Genomic DNA, 18833 nt, shown 5'->3' on the forward strand with positions numbered 1-18833 from the left:
TTTCTCAAGACATGGGGAAGTTGTCCTCTTAGAGAATTCAATGCCAGGACTGCAAATTGCAAGTAACAATCATTGAATTTCAGTATGATTCGATCATATTTCCTAACATTGATCTAGATGTGAGAGGTTTTGTCGAAGTTTTTGCAGACAGGCCCCAATCACCTCATATTGGCACTCTTTCATAGGTATGGATAGGATGCACGATCTAATTAACTACAACGGTATGGAGAGATGGCCTTCTTCCAGTAGGCTCACTTGTTTTTCGCATGAATGAGGTTCAATTGTTGTGGACTACCTCATAGGATCTGCCATGTTTGCCTCTCACATCACAGATTTCTGCATCCCATCGCCACCTCTTGGAGTCGATCATACCTACTTGTTTTTTACTTGTCCATCTCACTCTCATCACCGAGCACATCCTATCACATGTACACCACCTATCAAGCGATTCACTTTGATCACAAATTAGCCCCTGCATATGGACCGGTCCAATCTCTCCAAGAGCACGTCATGGTGCCCCCAATTGAACGCCTGATGAACATTGTTCACACCCAGCCCTCGATTTGAAGGTTAGGAACTGCAAGAAATCCACACCCCTCTGAAGCATCTCCATGAAATGAACAAAATGCCGTGGAATAATAGGCTGCATATTAAAAATTGAATTGCTAATGTTTTCCCCTCTCTCTAGATATCCTAAAAGCATTTCAGCAAAATTCATGAAAACGCCAACCCTACCATGTGAAACATGCAGCTATCACAACCAAGCCCACGTGAGACTTCCAGTCCCCACCTGTATGATTTGTGCTTGCAGTAGCACATTTGTACTTCCAGCTTACTTTCAACCTTTGCATGTATAATGCTTTGCTTCTAAACATTGCTGCCAAGGGGACAAAATGCTGGAATGAATCCGTGAGTGCAAAATGACTGGTTTCAGCAGCTCATTGAAAATTCGAGCTACAGCAGAACTTGTGTGTTGTAGGGCTTTTCATATTAAGATATCTTACATGCAATAACTCCTTGGCTGTGCTGTTTGAGAGGTAAATTAAGCATTACTATTGTGAGGTTGAGATCATACAGCCTCATTTCATATTTTCACTTGTTTATTGTTGTGCAGTGGATGTACATTGTTCCGCTGGGTCTCATTGTGTTGAATGCCATCACACAAGTGGCAAACATGCCAGATGAAGCATCTAGCCAAACTAGTGCTCAAGGAGGTTCTCAAAGAGCTGTCACAGGACCACGCAGGAGATAGCGGCTGAAGAGTCTTTAGTTCTCATTGTGTTATGTTTGCAGATACTTAGGTGGTGGATGATACACATACAGGATCTTCACAAGTGCATATGAAGGAAGCTGGCTGTGGCTGTCTAGTCTGTTGATTTAGAATTTCTTTAGTCAGCATTGCAAATTTAACCATCAATTGTCAGTCCGAAAGGAAACAGGTAAACTTATAATCCTGAGCCAACAATTACATAGTTGAACTGATGTTTACTTTTGCTGTAGCAATCCACACCATCATCAAATTCACAAGACACTAGAAGCATGCATCACAAGCATTACATTTTTGAGACTTTCACTTATGTTATATGTTGTCCAAACTGTCCTTTTCCCCTCAAGCTTGTACTTAATAATGACACATGGACGACAAGATTTTCTCTTCACGCTAAGAGATTATAAGAATGTTGTAAAGAATGTATATGTATATGGTGAGTGGAAGGCTTGTTTATCAAAGGAGATGGAAATGCAAAGTCAATCTATGCATATTTTTAGTTTTAAATCTTGCAATGCTACAAAACAAGAGCATGTCACGTTGAACATCCTCAGGTTGCTATGTACTAGTAAAGAGATCGATTGAGATCCCCTGAGGGCAAGGATCCATATTAGAGAGCACAAGTTTTCCTCTTTCAAGGGCAACCATAGGCTTTTGCTAGAAGTGCCATGGAACCTTGAAAGGTTGTGCCTCCAACTCTTTGCCTAACAATTTGGGCCTTGGGTCTCAATGCTTAGTCTTTAGGCTTGATTATGCACGTATGTCACTTTGGCCATATCTTCTAGTAGGTTCTTGATTGTGCCTTGAACATATCCTTCTTACGATGCCATGTTTGAAGTCCTTGGCCTTCAAGACATGCTATGGTTGCAATTCTGAGGGAGGCACAATCTCATGGCAGGAACCCTACAAGTGGTTGACATGGGACGTTATGTAGCACTAATACAAATATTTTATCAAAATTTATTTTTGATGATTTAGATGTTTTTTGTATAACTTTTTTTATCGAGATCGTCTCCTTAATTGGCCCTCAGTCTTCCTCTTTTGATTTTTATGCAAAACCACTTCAGAAATGAAACATGTCGATTGTCGCTTTTGTGAAATTTATAAAATAAGGGGAAACTACATGATATGCTCAATAGGTTTGTAAATAGGGTAAAAGAGCAATTGATGATGGTTGGCGGCATCACAAGAATATAAAGTCTTTTAAAAACTTGAAAATTTGAGCTTGCTATCAATATTAATGGCTTTAGTCTCAAACATTAAACAGCTGTTGTCCATGATAGGGGAGGCTATTAATATAAATTGTCAAATTTGATCGTGCACTACATAAGTGAAAATTCAAACAAATTTTTGAATTGCAGGGAAGTTTGTTGACAATTATTATATGTAGCTCAATAAAAAGTCCTTTGTTAAGAGGATAGCATCATCAAATGCTAGAATAGAGTCCACCTTTAATCATGAATTACTATTTTAAGAGGAATGAATAATGCCATTGACATGTTCGCCATATCTTCTTGAAATTATATAAGTACAAAGATGCAATAGAAGTGAGTTACATTTATCCTCGTGTATGATTTTAGAAATATTGTAGCATTGTGGTATTCTTCCCTTTAGAGATAAGGAAAAGTTGAACATCAAAGAATAGAGTGTCCCTCTATGAAAATACCTCAAGGCTTTGCATGATATAATGTGAAGGAAAATTTCAATGCGAATAATGATCTTTCTTGTGAGAGAGGGTTAACAATACATTCAACAAATAATTCAATAAGTGCCTTACGAGCTTTCGGTGCTAAGGCGCTTACATTGGGCAAAGCTTAGATGATATGGTGGGACGGCGAGCAAGCTGTGCTTAGCATGACATCATGAAATGCTCCCTTTAGCGCAATTAGATAGATGATATATTGTCTTATTTGAGAAAACATTAGCATAAGATACATACTCCTCTACATAACATAGGCTTGCTCCTAGATCTTGAGGGGTGGGACACGTGCAAATCGAAACATGACAATAAATACTACCACTCGTAATTAGCTTTTAGCATGTACAATTAAAGCATGTATAATATATTCATACAACCACTCGTTTAATACAAAGAGCAAAGAAAATGATAAAAATAACAAGTTACTAAATAATGTGAAGGGTGGGGAGTTGAGGAGACGGTGTAAGAATGGAACGAGTGAGAAGAGTATATGGGCCATAGATTTGGGATGCAAATTGTATATTGTCCCTTATCGAATGCTTGCAAGTTGATGATGATGATGACCAAGTTCTAGTCTTGTTCACACTCTATGATCAGGATTGAGGTGATTTTGAGGAGTAGCTCAATAGAATTGTAGATATGTTATAATTGAGTTTTTTCATGAATCAAGCCCATCATTATGAAGTATAATTATATATATTGAGGACATGTATGTTAATTATTAGGACAATCACTTCCATTAATCTTTGACTATGTGTGTGTGTATTTTTAATGTTTTTGGATAGAAATGAGGGTTATAAAGATTTGAATTTACAAAAGTGTATCTTTGCCCTTGAATAACAAAAAACGAGAGATATGAATAACACTATGACTAACCAGCTGGGGTTAAAACTATCAGATTTAAGTTTCCTCCTCTTTTGGCGCCACCATATCTATACGAAAAACAATGCTAACAACAAGAGTGTTTTGCGTGGGGCCTCCTTTGATTGTTGAAGGTAAAATCGGGTTGACGGTTGGCCCACATAGACAAGGCTTCAGTTGATGGTGTTGCAGGGGTGATGTGTTTCCAACTATTATATGGATATAGTCACACTTACAAGGTTGGCCCACAAGGACAAGCTTCAGCCGATGGTGCTATAGGGGTGATGTTGTGCCAATTGTATACGGATATAGTCACACATACAATCTATTTATAATATGTACACTCAAATATTGGGAAGGAAATCTTAGGGCAATTGAACTGGTTAGCCGTCGACTATCTCTAGCTTCACAGCTTTTTACCAGACACTCATACCCAAATCAGCATGTAACCTTTGTGCCATACTCGAATAACGATGTTTGGTTTACATAACTTGATAATTGTTGGAATTCAAACAAGAAAGCATGTGCAAAGCATGAATGGTCCCTCTTTGCTTTACATGAACAAATAAAGACGGAGAGAGCTCAGAGGGAATACTCTAAGATAACATATCACATCATGTACTCTGTGTAGATTTATTTTATTATGTAACACTACAGGCTATAAGGTATATATTTGCTTGTTATCCTTAAGAATTTATCATACTATGATATATTCAAGTTCTTACCATAACCTAAGAATGTATTTTTGTCATTCTTATGCAATAGACATCGTGGGAAGACCACGACATATTGCATTGTTATAAAAGTTTTGTTGGATGTTTGCCAAATACCATATTTTGCATGTTAATTTCTATTTAGTTCATTTACTTTGCTTTGTATACATACTTGAAGCAGGGATGGAAATTGCAATATTCATTACAAGAGCAACATTTGAAACAAAATTATAAAATATTTTGATAGAGAACAATACTTAAATATATAATTAAACAAAATTTAAACTCTTTATAGGTTATTTGGGGAAAAAAAAAGCCTTTGAAGGCAATAGCTCCTGAAAATTGAATGTCGGCCAGCTATAAATTTAGAATAAAATGATGAAATTCGCATGCAGATTGTAGGGAAGCCACAAGGGGCTGTTGGCCCTTGACCCCGCATCAAAGTAGAATCAACATAGAATTGGGGTCTAAACTGCGCTGATCAACACATGCACTTAAGATCAATAAGACTCCTAAGAGCTGATCTCGACCCTGAGGATAGTGCCCCAAATACCCTCTTGTCAATCACACACCTAGCTTTGCATCCTTAGGGTCAACAAAGTCAAAAGATAGTTCTTACACAGTGCACAAACCACCATAGGGTGACATACCTAGCTCGGAAGAGTCCAAGAGGCCGGACGGAGACATGGGAGAACCCTCCAAAATTAGATTCTTAGTGGCTCCAAACTCCAACACTAATGATCCCTAGTCTACTATCCCATGTTTAGTAGCTAGATTAAGGGAAACCTTTTTCAATTTTATGGGTAGGCTTGGACTAACAGAACCAACAAACATGCTAAACCCATTTGCTAGGGAGAATGGGATGCTAGTGGAACCTCATAGGTCAACCCAACCATCGGTGTTAGAAGCAATATTTAGGGAACCAAGTCCCATTGTATCTATTGGTAATCAACCTTCCTCATATCGATACTTCGATGAAAGCCAGTCATATAGGAGTGAATTTCGCCCTAGATGCCCCCAAGAGTTTCAAATACCGGTATAAAGTGGACAACGGAGTAATCCAGAAGGTCCACGAATAAGAGCCCCCACATTTAAAGTCCCATCGTTTCCTATGTGGCCACAAAACATGGGAGGTATGCCATACCCCACAACCGGCTCAATGCTTGGGCTAAACATGCCACTTCCTAGAGTACCTCAGCCCAACCCGTTAGGCCAATCAACCTCAAGTCAAAATGCAAATGCCTAGTGGGTCAGAGTCCTCCAATCATACATTTGTACAGCAACCAAATATATGGAACCCTCCACCGAGACCACCAATGTATAGAGCAAGGTCTCCATATCCTCAATCTGCCCACTCCACAAATGGTACTTATTGATGAGGCAATGAGGATCCTAGTGCAAGCACTAGGAAGTGGGCCACGCCTCCAATATATATGGGAAGAGACCAAAATTTGCCTAGAAGCAAACCCATCACGATCTCCAAGTTAATCAGCAAGCTCTTAGGGGAAGGAGACCCAGTCTCCCATGTTGAGGGTTTTGAACAGATCTGTGAGACATTTGGTGATATCGAGGATATAGACAAGGTCAATGCTTTTCACTTAAGCCTTGATGGCAAAGATGGACAATGGTTCAGAGCATTGAATCTAGAGGAGAAAATTAATCATGACACATTGGGAAAGTCCTTCATACTGGGGTTTGACCTTAGTGGACCCAAGTGGAGCCCAATCAACCAACTCTATCAGGTCAAGCAAAAAGAGACAGTCTCTTCGGGATTGTATTGCTAGAATCAAACACTTGAACGCCCGTTGTGAACCTCATAAGAGAATGAGTGATATAGAAGCAAGAATGTTGTGCTCTTAGATGACAAAATGAAGGAAAAGGCCTAAGGAGGAAACGCCACATCCACCTCCTCAGGAGTCTCCTAGACCTTGAAGGCCACTCCTTCAAGTGAACTCAAGGAGACAACCTCTCCCACCACGGGTGTGAATATAGAGGAACTGGCTACTAACTTATTAAATCAGTTAAGCTAGTAATTGGAGGAGGGATGGCCAAGGAACCCCTAGTGATCCCCCACCTATTCCCAAGGAACGATAATGTGTGGTGTGGGATCTGTACTAGGAACCATCCCACAAACAAGTTCCCTCATCTTCAGGCAAGGCCAACACTCTATTGTACCCATTGTGCACGATAGGGGAATCATGGGACATCATAATGTTGACATCCAATATCATTCCCCAGCCAATGTACCAGGAATGAGCACCTCTTACTTTACCTGCACCACCAAATCTGTCCACAATTAGCAATACAAGGAGCCACTCTTGCCATCCCAAGGCAATTTAGTGCTCAAAATCTCCCTTTACCCCCACCTATATTGGGACCTTAACCACCTCCATGACAAATCACTCCTATGAATCAAGTCTTAGTGGAGGAACTATCTAGTAATTGGGAAGAACCGAATCATGCCCTTAGTGGGAATACTTATTCTCAATCTGATAGTATTGTGAGTCAGTCCAACTATATAAGCCATTATGTTATGCAAGACGACCAATATATCCCCGTCTACTAAATGGCTCCTATCCCTCAGTGGGTGAGAGATATTAACACCTTGACAAGGAGATTGTCGATTCGATGCTGTAAATGTCAAGGTCCTCATAAGGTTGATGAATGTCCATACAGTGGAGTGGCTAATCTACCAGTGTCATGTTTTAAATGCTAAGGACCTCACTCCTTGAAGGATTTCCTATACAAAGATGATCAAACCATACCACTGGCAACCACTTCCAATATAGTTGCACCATTGTGTTATGGTTGTGGAATGGATCACCTATACAAGGACTGCTCAATGCACAAACTAGCAACACCAGCCACTACACCCAAGAATGCAAGTCTGAATCTTCTCAGCATTGAGAGAGGCTAGGTGTCCTTTGTATCCTTGAATGTAATTACAAGGGCCCAAGCTAAGGCACTCAGGAAGGAACTTCATAAGGAGGCCAAAAGAGATAAGGCCAATACATCCTAGCATAGAGAGGTAAACAACAAGGTTAGGTTATGACAAGGTGATTATCCAAAATGGATCCGATGAGGAGACAACACCTTTTTCCATCTCATTCTGTTCTATTCATATTCCCTTAGCCAGTAGCCAATTCAATCAACCACTAAAAGGAGGGGATGGCACTTGGTTAGCGATGCCTCATAGGAAACCTACAACCCCCAAAGGTTAGGATGAATACCCAGACATTGTCATTGAGAAACACCATCTCACCGAGGCACAACTATTATGAGGTAATGCCACTCTATGAAGAGACCTCTCAAATTCGATGAATGGGAAAATAGTACCTCAATGTAATGGAGCTCGAGAATATTTTTTGGAACTTCAATGAGATTACCACCACCCCTTGATAAGAAACACATTAAGAAAGGCTGCAATGGCAGTGCCTTCTAGTAATGGTTGTAATGGCAGTGCATTCTAGTATGTTGGGCTAATGATGCAAGACTATACCATTGAATACTTTTGTAGCTAAGTACCCAAATCCTGATGTCAAATTGGCATATAGAGTATCCCTTTGTCAAACACCGAACTGACCCCCAACACCACTTTCCCAAGGTACCCATCAACAAATTGGGCCAGTACTTCGAAAATGATTATACAAATGCAATACCTCCCATATCGTACCATGATAAACAACTAGCTGCAATCTTGGATGGAAGATTGGGTGTAAGCATAGCCAATGAAGCAGTGTTGGGCCAAGTGGGGATGGCATAAGATGGCTAACACAAACCTCATAGTCAAATTAGTTGATGGAGCAATACCCTAACTGGTAGGAGTTCTAAGAGACATCAAGATTAAGACCTTCAGTTTGACCTACTGAGTGTGATTTTTTGTAATGGACTTCCCCAACCAACCGCATGGCTATGACATCATATTGGGTAGACCTTTCATGCAAACTACAAGATTGGTCCATGACTAGAACTCAAATAGGCTGTATTTACATAAGGATGAGCAAGTCATGAGAGTGGATCTCCAAACTTGGAAGGCTCACCCTATGTTGGAGAATCTATTTGTAGTAACTCAAAATATGCACCTTGACAATGATAAAACTACTGCCATTACACCTTTTACACCATAAGAGTAGTTCTACCTAATCAAAATGAATGTGCAATTGATAATGCCATTGATACTAAGGAGATATATATTACTCCATCTCAACTTTGGGTAGAGCTGATATCAGTAGGTGCAACATGCTGAATACAAGCCATGGTAGATGGTCCTATAGGTTTTCTTAGTCACCTTTGAGAAGTGGGTCCCACATATGAAAATGTAGGGGCCCACTCCCTTGTTTTTCAGGTGTGTCGATTTGGGAAAAGAGTGGGCATGCATGTGCATGCACACAGACACATAGACACACACGAACACATGCACACATGCACCCACATGTACATGCACTTGCACACACACACACACACACACACACACACACACACACACACACACACACACCTCCCTTCAAGGATCTTTGATTTTGGTGGGTATGACTGTAGTTTGACAAACATGATTATACTTGGCCGACATGATATGCAATGTGAGTCATACAGGAATTATGACTAGGAATACTCAAGCCTATTTGTGGATATTGTCTTGTTTATGGAATGGAACTTGGTAGTTCTCTTGATTATTATTTAAATACACTAAATACACTGTGACAAGTATTCTTTTAGGTTCATCATCAACATATATATTTCACTTTACCTTAGCTTAGTGAACATGAAGACTTTGAACAAGTAAGACATTGGTAGTTGTCATGGAGAATAATACTTGAGATCACCCATTATTTATATAGAGGATATATAGATTTGCGGGATTTGTTCCACCAATGAGTGGGGATGTCACCCCCTGTTTGCAGATTTTTATGGAATCTTGGTAACAATCTTTACTTTATATGTGAAATATAGAGATGGAGCTAATAGAGATCATGAACTTACGTAATAGTGGAGTGGCTCCGTAATTTCCACCCTTTATATTAATGAAATACTCAATGGAGAACTGGAAGTAGATGGGAACATTCGGTTTGGAATTTCAACAATTACAAACGAGGAATAGTAAGAAACCTTGTTGATCACTTAGTGTAACTGGAATCCTATTAGATTTCTCAAACTATGATATGTTTGGAGTTTTGTAAGGGCAAGAATTTGAACAAAGAAGCATGCATTCTTTAATTAGAAATTTTAAATAAGAGATGGGAACAAGGAAGGACCACCATACCCTTGGGGACCCTTGAAAAGTCGACAATGCTTTCTTTACCATTGAGATAAATTATATGGATTGAACTTGTGACACGTGGATAGTAATAAACCTTGGGCTACACTTTTGAATTGATTTAGCTGACCTCTTGGACTTTATAAAAAATAGTGAGGTTGCTATTTCAATCTTAACATCTTTGGTTTGTGCCCACCCTTCAATTGCAGTTATCCTAACAAAGAAGGAAAGGGATACTAATAGGGATATGCCCCCAAGTCCCAATCATGTAGCTTTTATGTTTGTACACAATGAGCTTGTATGATTATTATAGGAATTAAAGTTTTGGGCGTAATACTAAGTTATGCAACACATTAATAATTTTCACATATCTCTTCTAAGGTCCCTTATTATTTTGGGAGTAGTGGGAGATTGTGGACAACGAATCCTATGTTATGTGTTACTTTTGGATTGTAAATGGTGTACTTTAGAGTGAGGATTTGTATCACTCAAAACATTTATGAAGGTAGTAATGACTTACTAGTGACACTTGAATGGCGGTATCTATAAGCAAAGTGTCAAGAAGAAAGAAGAAAGAGGGGAGATAAAGGACATTCGTAGTCCTATCAGCTAAATCATTCACGAGAAAAATGGGAGAGAGGCTCGATTTTGGTTTGGATACCTTGCACACTGCTCGAGGAGTAAGGAGCCTGCCTGAGAGTTGAATCATCTAGTAGTGCTCAAAATGCCGTAAGGGGTATCCCTTTTGTCTCATGCACATGCTGGCATACCAACACGCCATGGCCCCACCATCGAAGCCATGGAAAGCTTGCATGGGTCCTACTGTATCCTAGCGGCCGGAAAAGCCCGAACTGAACGTGCACAGTGGATGCATGGTTGGATGGCGACTCCAGTTTGCATGCCCATGCATGCAACCTGCCAGAGTAGAGTAAATGCTCATGCTCCTCATTTGAATCTTCTCTGACTTTCCTCCTGGCAGCCTCAAGGTGTCATGAAGCTTTGCCTCCAAAGCTTCCAAAAGGTTCATGAAGCTCCAGAGTTTAGGTTGATTTGGACACTCGTTTCTACTCAAAATATCAAAGTTGTATTGCGTTAAGCATGTTGTGTGAATCCTAGGTGCTCAGAAGGTGTTCGTTGCAATAGAGGCATCTCAAGCTCAGATTGTGCTCACTGCATCAGCTTTCACTGTTCCAGCTTCAGCGCATGTATGTTCAACATGCTTGTGCTTGTGTTCTGTGTTTTACTGGTTTCCTTTCTCAGGTGCATCTGGGTTTGTTTCTGTCCATCTTTACAACACATCTCTTCTTCGTCCATATATTCGAATTTTTCATCTCTTCTTCGTCCCCGCTCCGTCAGAATAACACCACGACCCAATGCACACTAGCACATCTCGCTTATCTCTTTTCGAATTGAGCTGGAGAGAAATGTGGTGTTTCCATTCTCTGCGTTCTTTGTTCATTATGTTTCCGTCCCCATTCGATTGTCCGAACCGTATCCTTAAGCTCCGAACCATACTTTTGATAGCTGGAGAGGATGCAGGTCACAACCAAGTCAATCGCAGCATAATCGATTGATTTCTCTCATGAAACTAGGGATTGCATCTGAAATTATGACCCCATGAAATGTAGTTCATATCACTCGCTTTGGCCTCCAAGTATAGAAATCATGTCCTCCACGAGGGCGGGTCAACATAGTCTTTAGGAACTGTCTCTCATAAAACATTAGAGGCAATGGTGGTAGTGATTGGACCCCACGATGAACTCTTTCTCTCATGACACGCCTTCTCTCTTCGCGATTTTGAGAGCACAATCAGAAAGGGTGATGTTGATTACGCTCAACAATTGTGGTTTGAAAAATCCAAATTTCTCCAAGCTATTTAGATTCGATTTCCCCAATTTGGAAACCCCTCTCAAGGCCCTAGTTTAATGAAACCCACATCCTTTGCTAGACAAGAATATATGAATTGATTGAAATTGTGTTTGGAAGAAATGATTGAAGTGGTGTTTGGAAGAATTGCACGAGTGTGGCAATTTATTGCAGGTCCCTTTTTCCTTGAGGCGCTTGCAAAATGGTGGAACAACCAAGTTATACACTTATGCGTCATGAGGAAGATGTGAGTTACACATTTCGTTCTCTTGTTGCTATCTGGACCCTTTTATTGTCTCCTTAAGCTTTGTCTCATGTAAATGAATTTGGTTTCACTCTTCTTATGTCTTTGTATATAAATTTGGTTGGTTAATACATTTAATTAAGCATTTGTAGATTCATTAGTTTATTTTCCTCGTGTGAATATTTAGTTTGAGGAGCGAAAGCTCCAATCGATGGCACAATCTGGATCTATCTCAAACTAGATTGTCACAAATCCCCCTACTCATAAACATATGCATATTATCTGAAGGACAAATTGATGTAATGGATCATACCAAAGTCTATAGTTGTGAGTGATCATGTGATTGTTCTCCTTTGGACGCTCAACAATGTGTGTGTGTGTGTGTGTGTGTGTGTGTGAGAGAGAGAGAGAGAGAGAGAGAGAGAGAGAGAGAGTACAAAGACAATTCACCCTCCACCTTCTTCTTCCATTCTTCCCTCTTCTACCCATTTTTGCTTAAGCTTGTTCTCCCTCTATGCTGCACCATTTCACGAGCCCTTTCAGCTGGAGATTCCTCTTGATAGGGTGCACTTTGTGTTCAGAGGAATTGGGAAAATATGACCTACATAGCCCATGCCGATAGGATTGCTATGTGACGAACTTTTATTTCATACGACCTGTAGAAGAAAAATTTGGACCAGCCCTCCTAGGTATAGTTGGGTGACCTTATGAGCTAGCTGCTATTCCAATTTGAGCTCATTTGGTCCACTGAATGAGGAGAAAACGTGAAAAAACCAGTCGAATTTATAGCAGCTCCTACCGGCGACATGACGTAGCATTGCGCGATTTCTTGCCAAAGGATTTTTTCTACTATTCAGGGCTTCTTTTGCCACCAAAAGCCCCTTCACAGCCTCTATAATCAGGGCGAATTTCACCCTCCAACCGATCTTTGTCTCTATGGGCAGATTTGCTTATATTTTGGTTAAAGACGGTTGACTAGGGAATCAAAATTTGGGGCTTTTATACTTGACTGAAAGTTTTGAATATGTTTACTATGTTTCACCCCAACAACTCAGTCATGAAGCTTATATTCATCATTATACTCTTGCTTTTCTATGCGGATGATATGATGCTTGTGCTCTCAAAGAATATGTTCTCAAGTTTCACTTGCTTGAGTCTATTTGTCAAACCTTGTAAGGCATTAGATACTGTCCTTGTGGTAAGACCTTGCCTAGAATTGGATACTTTGCTTCACATTGACAAAAAGATTATACTTTGGTATACCAAGAAGATACACAAAGAAGGAAAGCTTTGCTCCATTGACACCAAGTATAATGCAATGGATAAGCAAGTTTATGAGTCTGATATAATGGTGGCTTGGAAACGATGCTAGAAAAAGATTGCCATCAAGGGGGGGGGGAATTTCCTCACATCTTCAAAGTAGATTTTTTATGTGTGTGGTCAATAAGGTTCTCTGCCCTAGGATGTCCGCCTTAAATGATTGTTAGTTTTATGTGAGTTTCTTGTCAGACCTATGGGGACTTCCCATGCATAGTCATTGTCCTGTCTTCCAATTGTAAACCAAGAGACCAAAGTCAGAGTGAGATCATGTTGGGGTGAGGATGCCCAAATGAGTCTACTGTTGATGCAACTAGAGTGAGTGCCAGGTTAGGATCATGAGTGTTGTCACTAGAGGTGGGCAAGCCATGAAGTTTCCCATGGAGTACTGCTAGGGTTGAGGTCATCAATTTGTGGGAGGGTATGAAGGACAAATTGATGTAATGGATCATACCAAGGTCTATGGTTGTGAGTGATCATGTGATTGAGTGTGTGAACACGTGTGTGTGTGTGTGTGTAGGTGTGCTTGAGTAAGGTGTGACTGATGATGTGTCAGTTAGTAGGTGTGAATGAGTGACACTAGGAGTGTGGTGTGTGATTGAGAGATTCATGGAGATGGTTGTGGATCTAGATGCTCACTATTGAGTGTAATCTATGGATGTACCCAACGTCTATATAATGACACTCTCTCAATGACTAAACAAGCTTCATTGTTCATCTTATTGCTTCTATCTTATCACCATGCTACTTCAACATTAACAACTTAAATATGTAAGGATCTTAAAAAGAAGAAGAAGAAGGTAAGGATTGCAACTGTATTAGAGCTTATGCTTTGTGCTTATAAACAATTGAACAGATCATGCACACGTTCGGGCTGTTATGTTCAAAAGTTTAAATGCACAAGCACATGTTCTTATACTTTGACAAACTGCACATGCGCATATGAGCAAATGTATATATGCACATTAGAATACAATGAGAGGAACATTATATGCAAACAACTTTGATCGCTAAATACACTTACATATGAAGATATAAACATATGAACGTATAAACATATGAAGATATAAACATATGAACATATAAACATATCAATATATGAACATGTGAACTTCACATATGAACATATAACCATATGAACTTCACATATGAACATATGAACTTCAAAAATGGACACGTGACCATATAAACATATGAACCTATGGACATATGAACTTCACATATGGACATATGAACATAATCGAAGACTACAACTGTTGCCCACTGACTTTCCATTCAGGTATTGTCGCCTGGTCTTCTTGTTGCATCTTGGCTTTCCTACATGCACAAGGGAAGGACGTGTGGTGTTTTCCTTGATGAGTTTGGAACACTTAGACCGATGATTACATTTCTCAATAAGAGGCCTAGCCCTTTGGATGGAGTTTCCAAAACCATCATCAATGGCTTGGAGTGTGATGGAGGGATGTAGGGTTCGGTCGCCCATCCTTGCCTTCAACACCTACAGATCTATCACGGCTCGGGCTACCATGGCTGTGTCTTGAGAGACCAAGAACTCATTTCCACCTATAGCATCTCAGACAAAAAACATCAATTAGGCCACAAACCTGTAACTCTTAAGTCCAAGGACATCTCAATGTTTTGCATTTTTACTTGCTTAGTTTTGCAGTACGGACATGTACCCTCAACCCCAAGTTCATGGCAAAGTCTCTCTACCATCATAAGTCTATCGGGAGTGGGAGTGTCTAAAATGCAAACACATTCTTTTGGTGCATGGGAGGCATCAACTTGATCTTTGATTCCTGCACGTTCTTGGGAAATCATGTTCTCCTGAGACAAATTTGTAAGAATGTTACCAACATCATCATCAAAGCGCACTGTTACTAAGCCATAAGAGTACCTCGCAAGCCTTGGTTATTGAACTCTATGAAATTACCACCGTATAAGTGCAGTGCTTCAGCAACAACCATTTCCAAGGGAATGCCATAGAGGATCAGAGCCTTTGCTTGGTGCTTGTAAAAATTTCCCTTGCAAGACCAGTCACAATCACAACATGCGCACTCGCAATTGGCATTGTACATGGTATACCTTTCCCCGGCTCTTGACATGCTCTTGGCCATAGCTATGAGGTGGTCCCCTTCGAGAAAGGTGATGTACTCATTCGGAATGTCCTTTGCTCAATGGATAATGTTCTCGATTATGCGCTCAATATTACAATTCCTTTTGAATCCCTTGTTCTTCACTATGTCAACATACCAATAGTAAGGTAGGAACTTACACAACAACTTGTCTAACAACCAATCCATACACCAACCAATGGAGCCCTACAAGAAATCTAGATGTCAATGAGCTATGATATGACTCTATGGCACTATTGGTGTCCTGATTTGCGTGAGGCAAGTGTGGGGGTTAAAGACCATTGTGCGTTAACCCCAATCTGTACAATACTTAAATACATATATATATGAATGACACAAAAGATTAGGGTGTTCTGCACCATCAAAACTTGTGTGGCTCTTTTTTGGCTCTCCTCTCTCTCACCCTCTTTCGTTCTGCTTCCATTGAGAGCACTCTCAATTGGTATTAGAGCTCAGGTGGTCTGTCTGATGCTTGTGGGTGGTCTAGCCATGTGTGCGTGCCTGGAGTCTACTGCTCTAGCTCTATGGGAGGATGGAGCAAACCTGTGGGTGCTTGTTTGAGCCTGTAAGTGGTTTCTGGAAGTCTTTCAGTGGTTTTTTGCAAGCCTGCAGGTGGTTTTGGAGCAAAAAGATGTTTTTTGATGATTCCCCTATTCGTTTCAATGACGACTAAGAGCCCGGAATGACTTGCAGAGGTAATCATTGCTTGTTTTTGGTGTCCATTGCACCTTGAGAGTTTAGAACCCCTTCATTCTTGGATTTTTGACTCATTGTCTCTACTTTAATGTTTTTCTGCCAGTGTGTTGGAACTAAAGCTTGAGGCAACCATTCGTAGATCTATAAGTTTTGGTGGACTCGAGAGGTCTTAAAACATCTGTGTTGCTCATCATTCACATTCTGGTGTTGTTTACAAATAGATCTATTTGTAAAAATATTTTTTGGTCCGTGTGTTGGACCCGGTAATTGGGACCACAGTTTCCCAAACCATATGTTTCATTGCATTTCAGAGTCCTGAAAACCCCTACCTGTCAATTCTTGCATGATCCTGTGGAGATTTGGAGAAGCTCTATCTCTCTGAGACGTCGAATCATCTCTTTTTTTCTCTATGTTAGAAATCATTCAAAGGTTCAATTGCAAGTCAACTACAAGGGTTAACTGGCTTTTACTCTCTCATCGGATAAGATTTTGGAGTTTCAGCAGAAAGGAGAAAAGTACAGATTACATCACTAAGTCCACATATGCAATAACGTTTATGTTTATGAGGTAGCTCAAATTTTCTTTGCAGTATCGGCCATTGCCTTGAGGTCGTGATTTTGAGCATACCTTACGCAGATCACTTTGGTGACAGTTTGATCCATGTGTGATCATTCGTGGTGTGCATTGGGTGTTGTGCTATGATCTCTTGGATGAGATTTTGTAGATGCATATGATCATGTACAACATTTATGCTTGAGTCTTTTTGGCACTTATTGACATTGGGATTGCCATTGTTTTGCCATTATAGTTGGCATTTTCTTTTAGGCCAGATTTGCTCATATGGTTGAATAGTATATGCACATGAGTCAATTGCATTTTGATGCTTTGAGCCTTTGAGGTTTGGTGATATTACCTTCCACTGTGACATACACATTTGGGTGAACCTGGTATTTAGTGTGATTCTTTCTTGCAGGCACTAGCATTTGGGATTTTGCTTTATTTGCATCATGGCATCCTCTTCCTGTTTGAAAATGAGTTTTTCAACATTAAAAAGTTTGATGGGACAAACTTTTCTATGTGAAAAGAGAAAATAAGGGATGCGCTTATTCAAAAAAGGCAGATTAAACCCTTGGAAGGGATTGCAGCTAAGTCTACTACTATGTCTAAGGATCATTGAGTTGGATGCATTAGCAAATTCTACTATTAGAATTCATCTTGCAGAGTCAGTTTATTTCACAGGAGTAAATGAGCAGACTACAGAAGATTTGTGGTAGAAATTATGTGCCACTTATGAGAAGGTAACTGCCTCTAATAAAGTTTACATCATGAAGAGGTTGTTTGAGCTGCAGATGAAGGAGAGGTTGTTTGAGCTGCAGATAAAGGAAGTTTCATGTGTGCATAGCACCATCATGTGTTCATATGTGCATAGCACTAAATCAATAGAGTGCTATGCAGGAAAGGGTTAGATGCCATAATACTAACCCTAAATGGGTTTATATATATTCTACATTTTCAACTAAATCTAGTGTACAATTAGTCATTTGTGGTGTGCTCTCCAGCTGTGCCCTCTCTCCTCGTCTCCACTCTTCTCCTCTCCCCTCTTCATATTTTGTCATGGTATCAGAGCTCCCTTGCCTTCTGTCGAGGCATTGCAATCCGTATGAGAGAGTGTGATTGAGTGATTGAGGTTCTCTTGAGTGTTCTTCGTGCAAGTTCACTTCCGTTGAGAGAAGAAAAATTCCATTCAGTTTCGTTCATGAGATAGGAAATTCCGTCCATATTTTCGTTCATTGCTTGAGTTCTTTGTGAGGATTTCCATTCGTCCTTCTTGAGAGTTTCTTCATGATGAGAGAGAGAAAGAGTGAGTTTCCCTATGCGAGAGATAGTGAGAGAAGCCTTGTTGAGATTTGTTGAGATATCCTTGAGTTTGCTCTATTGTTTGAGAGAGAGAGCCCGAAGCTCTACTGATTTTGAGAGAAAAGATTGAGAGAGAGAGAGAGAGCCCGAAGCTCTACCTACAAGCACATATGCAAGACATAACCTCTCCAGCTGACAGTATCCAATAGCTCCATCGAGCTCCAAAACTTCAATGCCTCTACAGCTAGCAGCCTTATTTTCTAAGGCACCTACATGATTGTTGTTGTGAAACAATAGCTCCCGCCCACTCCAATGAACGGCTTCTTAGCAGCCACTAGTAGTGAAGGCACCATGACTCCCTCGCCCACGTTTGGCTCCTCTACAGTAGCTCTGCAATGACTCTAAGGCTCCTAGCCACCTACGTGTCTCCATACCATATCATGCAATGAAATAGCGAGCAACAATGCTTCAATAACTATCATGAAAATCCCCTCCTTCAATAACCACACAACAAAGGATAAGTGGCTGACAATGACCCTCTAGCCACAATGAACTGTAGCAACTCCAAGCACATCTTGCTCCAGCAAACCTGCCTTAGCGAGCGGCCAAGCAAATGACTCCATAAGCAAGCGGCTGCTCGACAAATAATGAGTAACAATAAGCTCTATGGTCGCCATAGCTAGCATGGCTGACAGAATGACTACGACCTCCAACAACATCCTATAAGTGGCCATCTCCTACAAGTGCTTCAGCCTCAGCAGACCTTGCCAGTTGCAATGGTCGCTCCACAAGCTCCACTGCCAGTTGCATCTTCAATGACTCCCTGGACCATTGCCATCGACTCACCTATAGCTCTCAAAATCCCTGTCATACCGAGGAGCCTCAATTGAGTGGCAACACTCCATGCTCCATAGCAAAGCTGTG

The 18833-nt window shown here is 40.4% G+C and overlaps 1 protein-coding gene across 2 annotated transcripts in view; it reads left to right on the top strand.

The window, feature by feature from the left end:
- LOC147902754 (ER membrane protein complex subunit-like protein) overlaps positions 1-2181 on the top strand; it is a 67449-nt gene extending 65268 nt beyond the window's left edge. Inside the window, exon 7 of one of the 2 annotated variants that reach the window (XM_087373277.1) lies at positions 1115-2181. In XM_087373277.1, coding sequence (XP_087229403.1) covers positions 1115-1252 — 138 coding nt within the window. In that variant the 3' untranslated portion in view covers positions 1253-2181. The remainder of the gene's footprint in view (positions 1-1114) is intronic. The other variant, XM_087373276.1, reaches the window with a different exon arrangement.
- The last annotated feature ends 16652 nt before the right edge of the window (positions 2182-18833 follow it).

This window comes from Dipteris shenzhenensis, chromosome 4 (genome assembly GCF_047967505.1).
Source record: "Dipteris shenzhenensis isolate YYH24624 ecotype China chromosome 4, Dip_SZ_1.0, whole genome shotgun sequence".
In the NCBI taxonomy this organism is placed as follows: Eukaryota; Viridiplantae; Streptophyta; class Polypodiopsida; order Gleicheniales; family Dipteridaceae; genus Dipteris; species Dipteris shenzhenensis.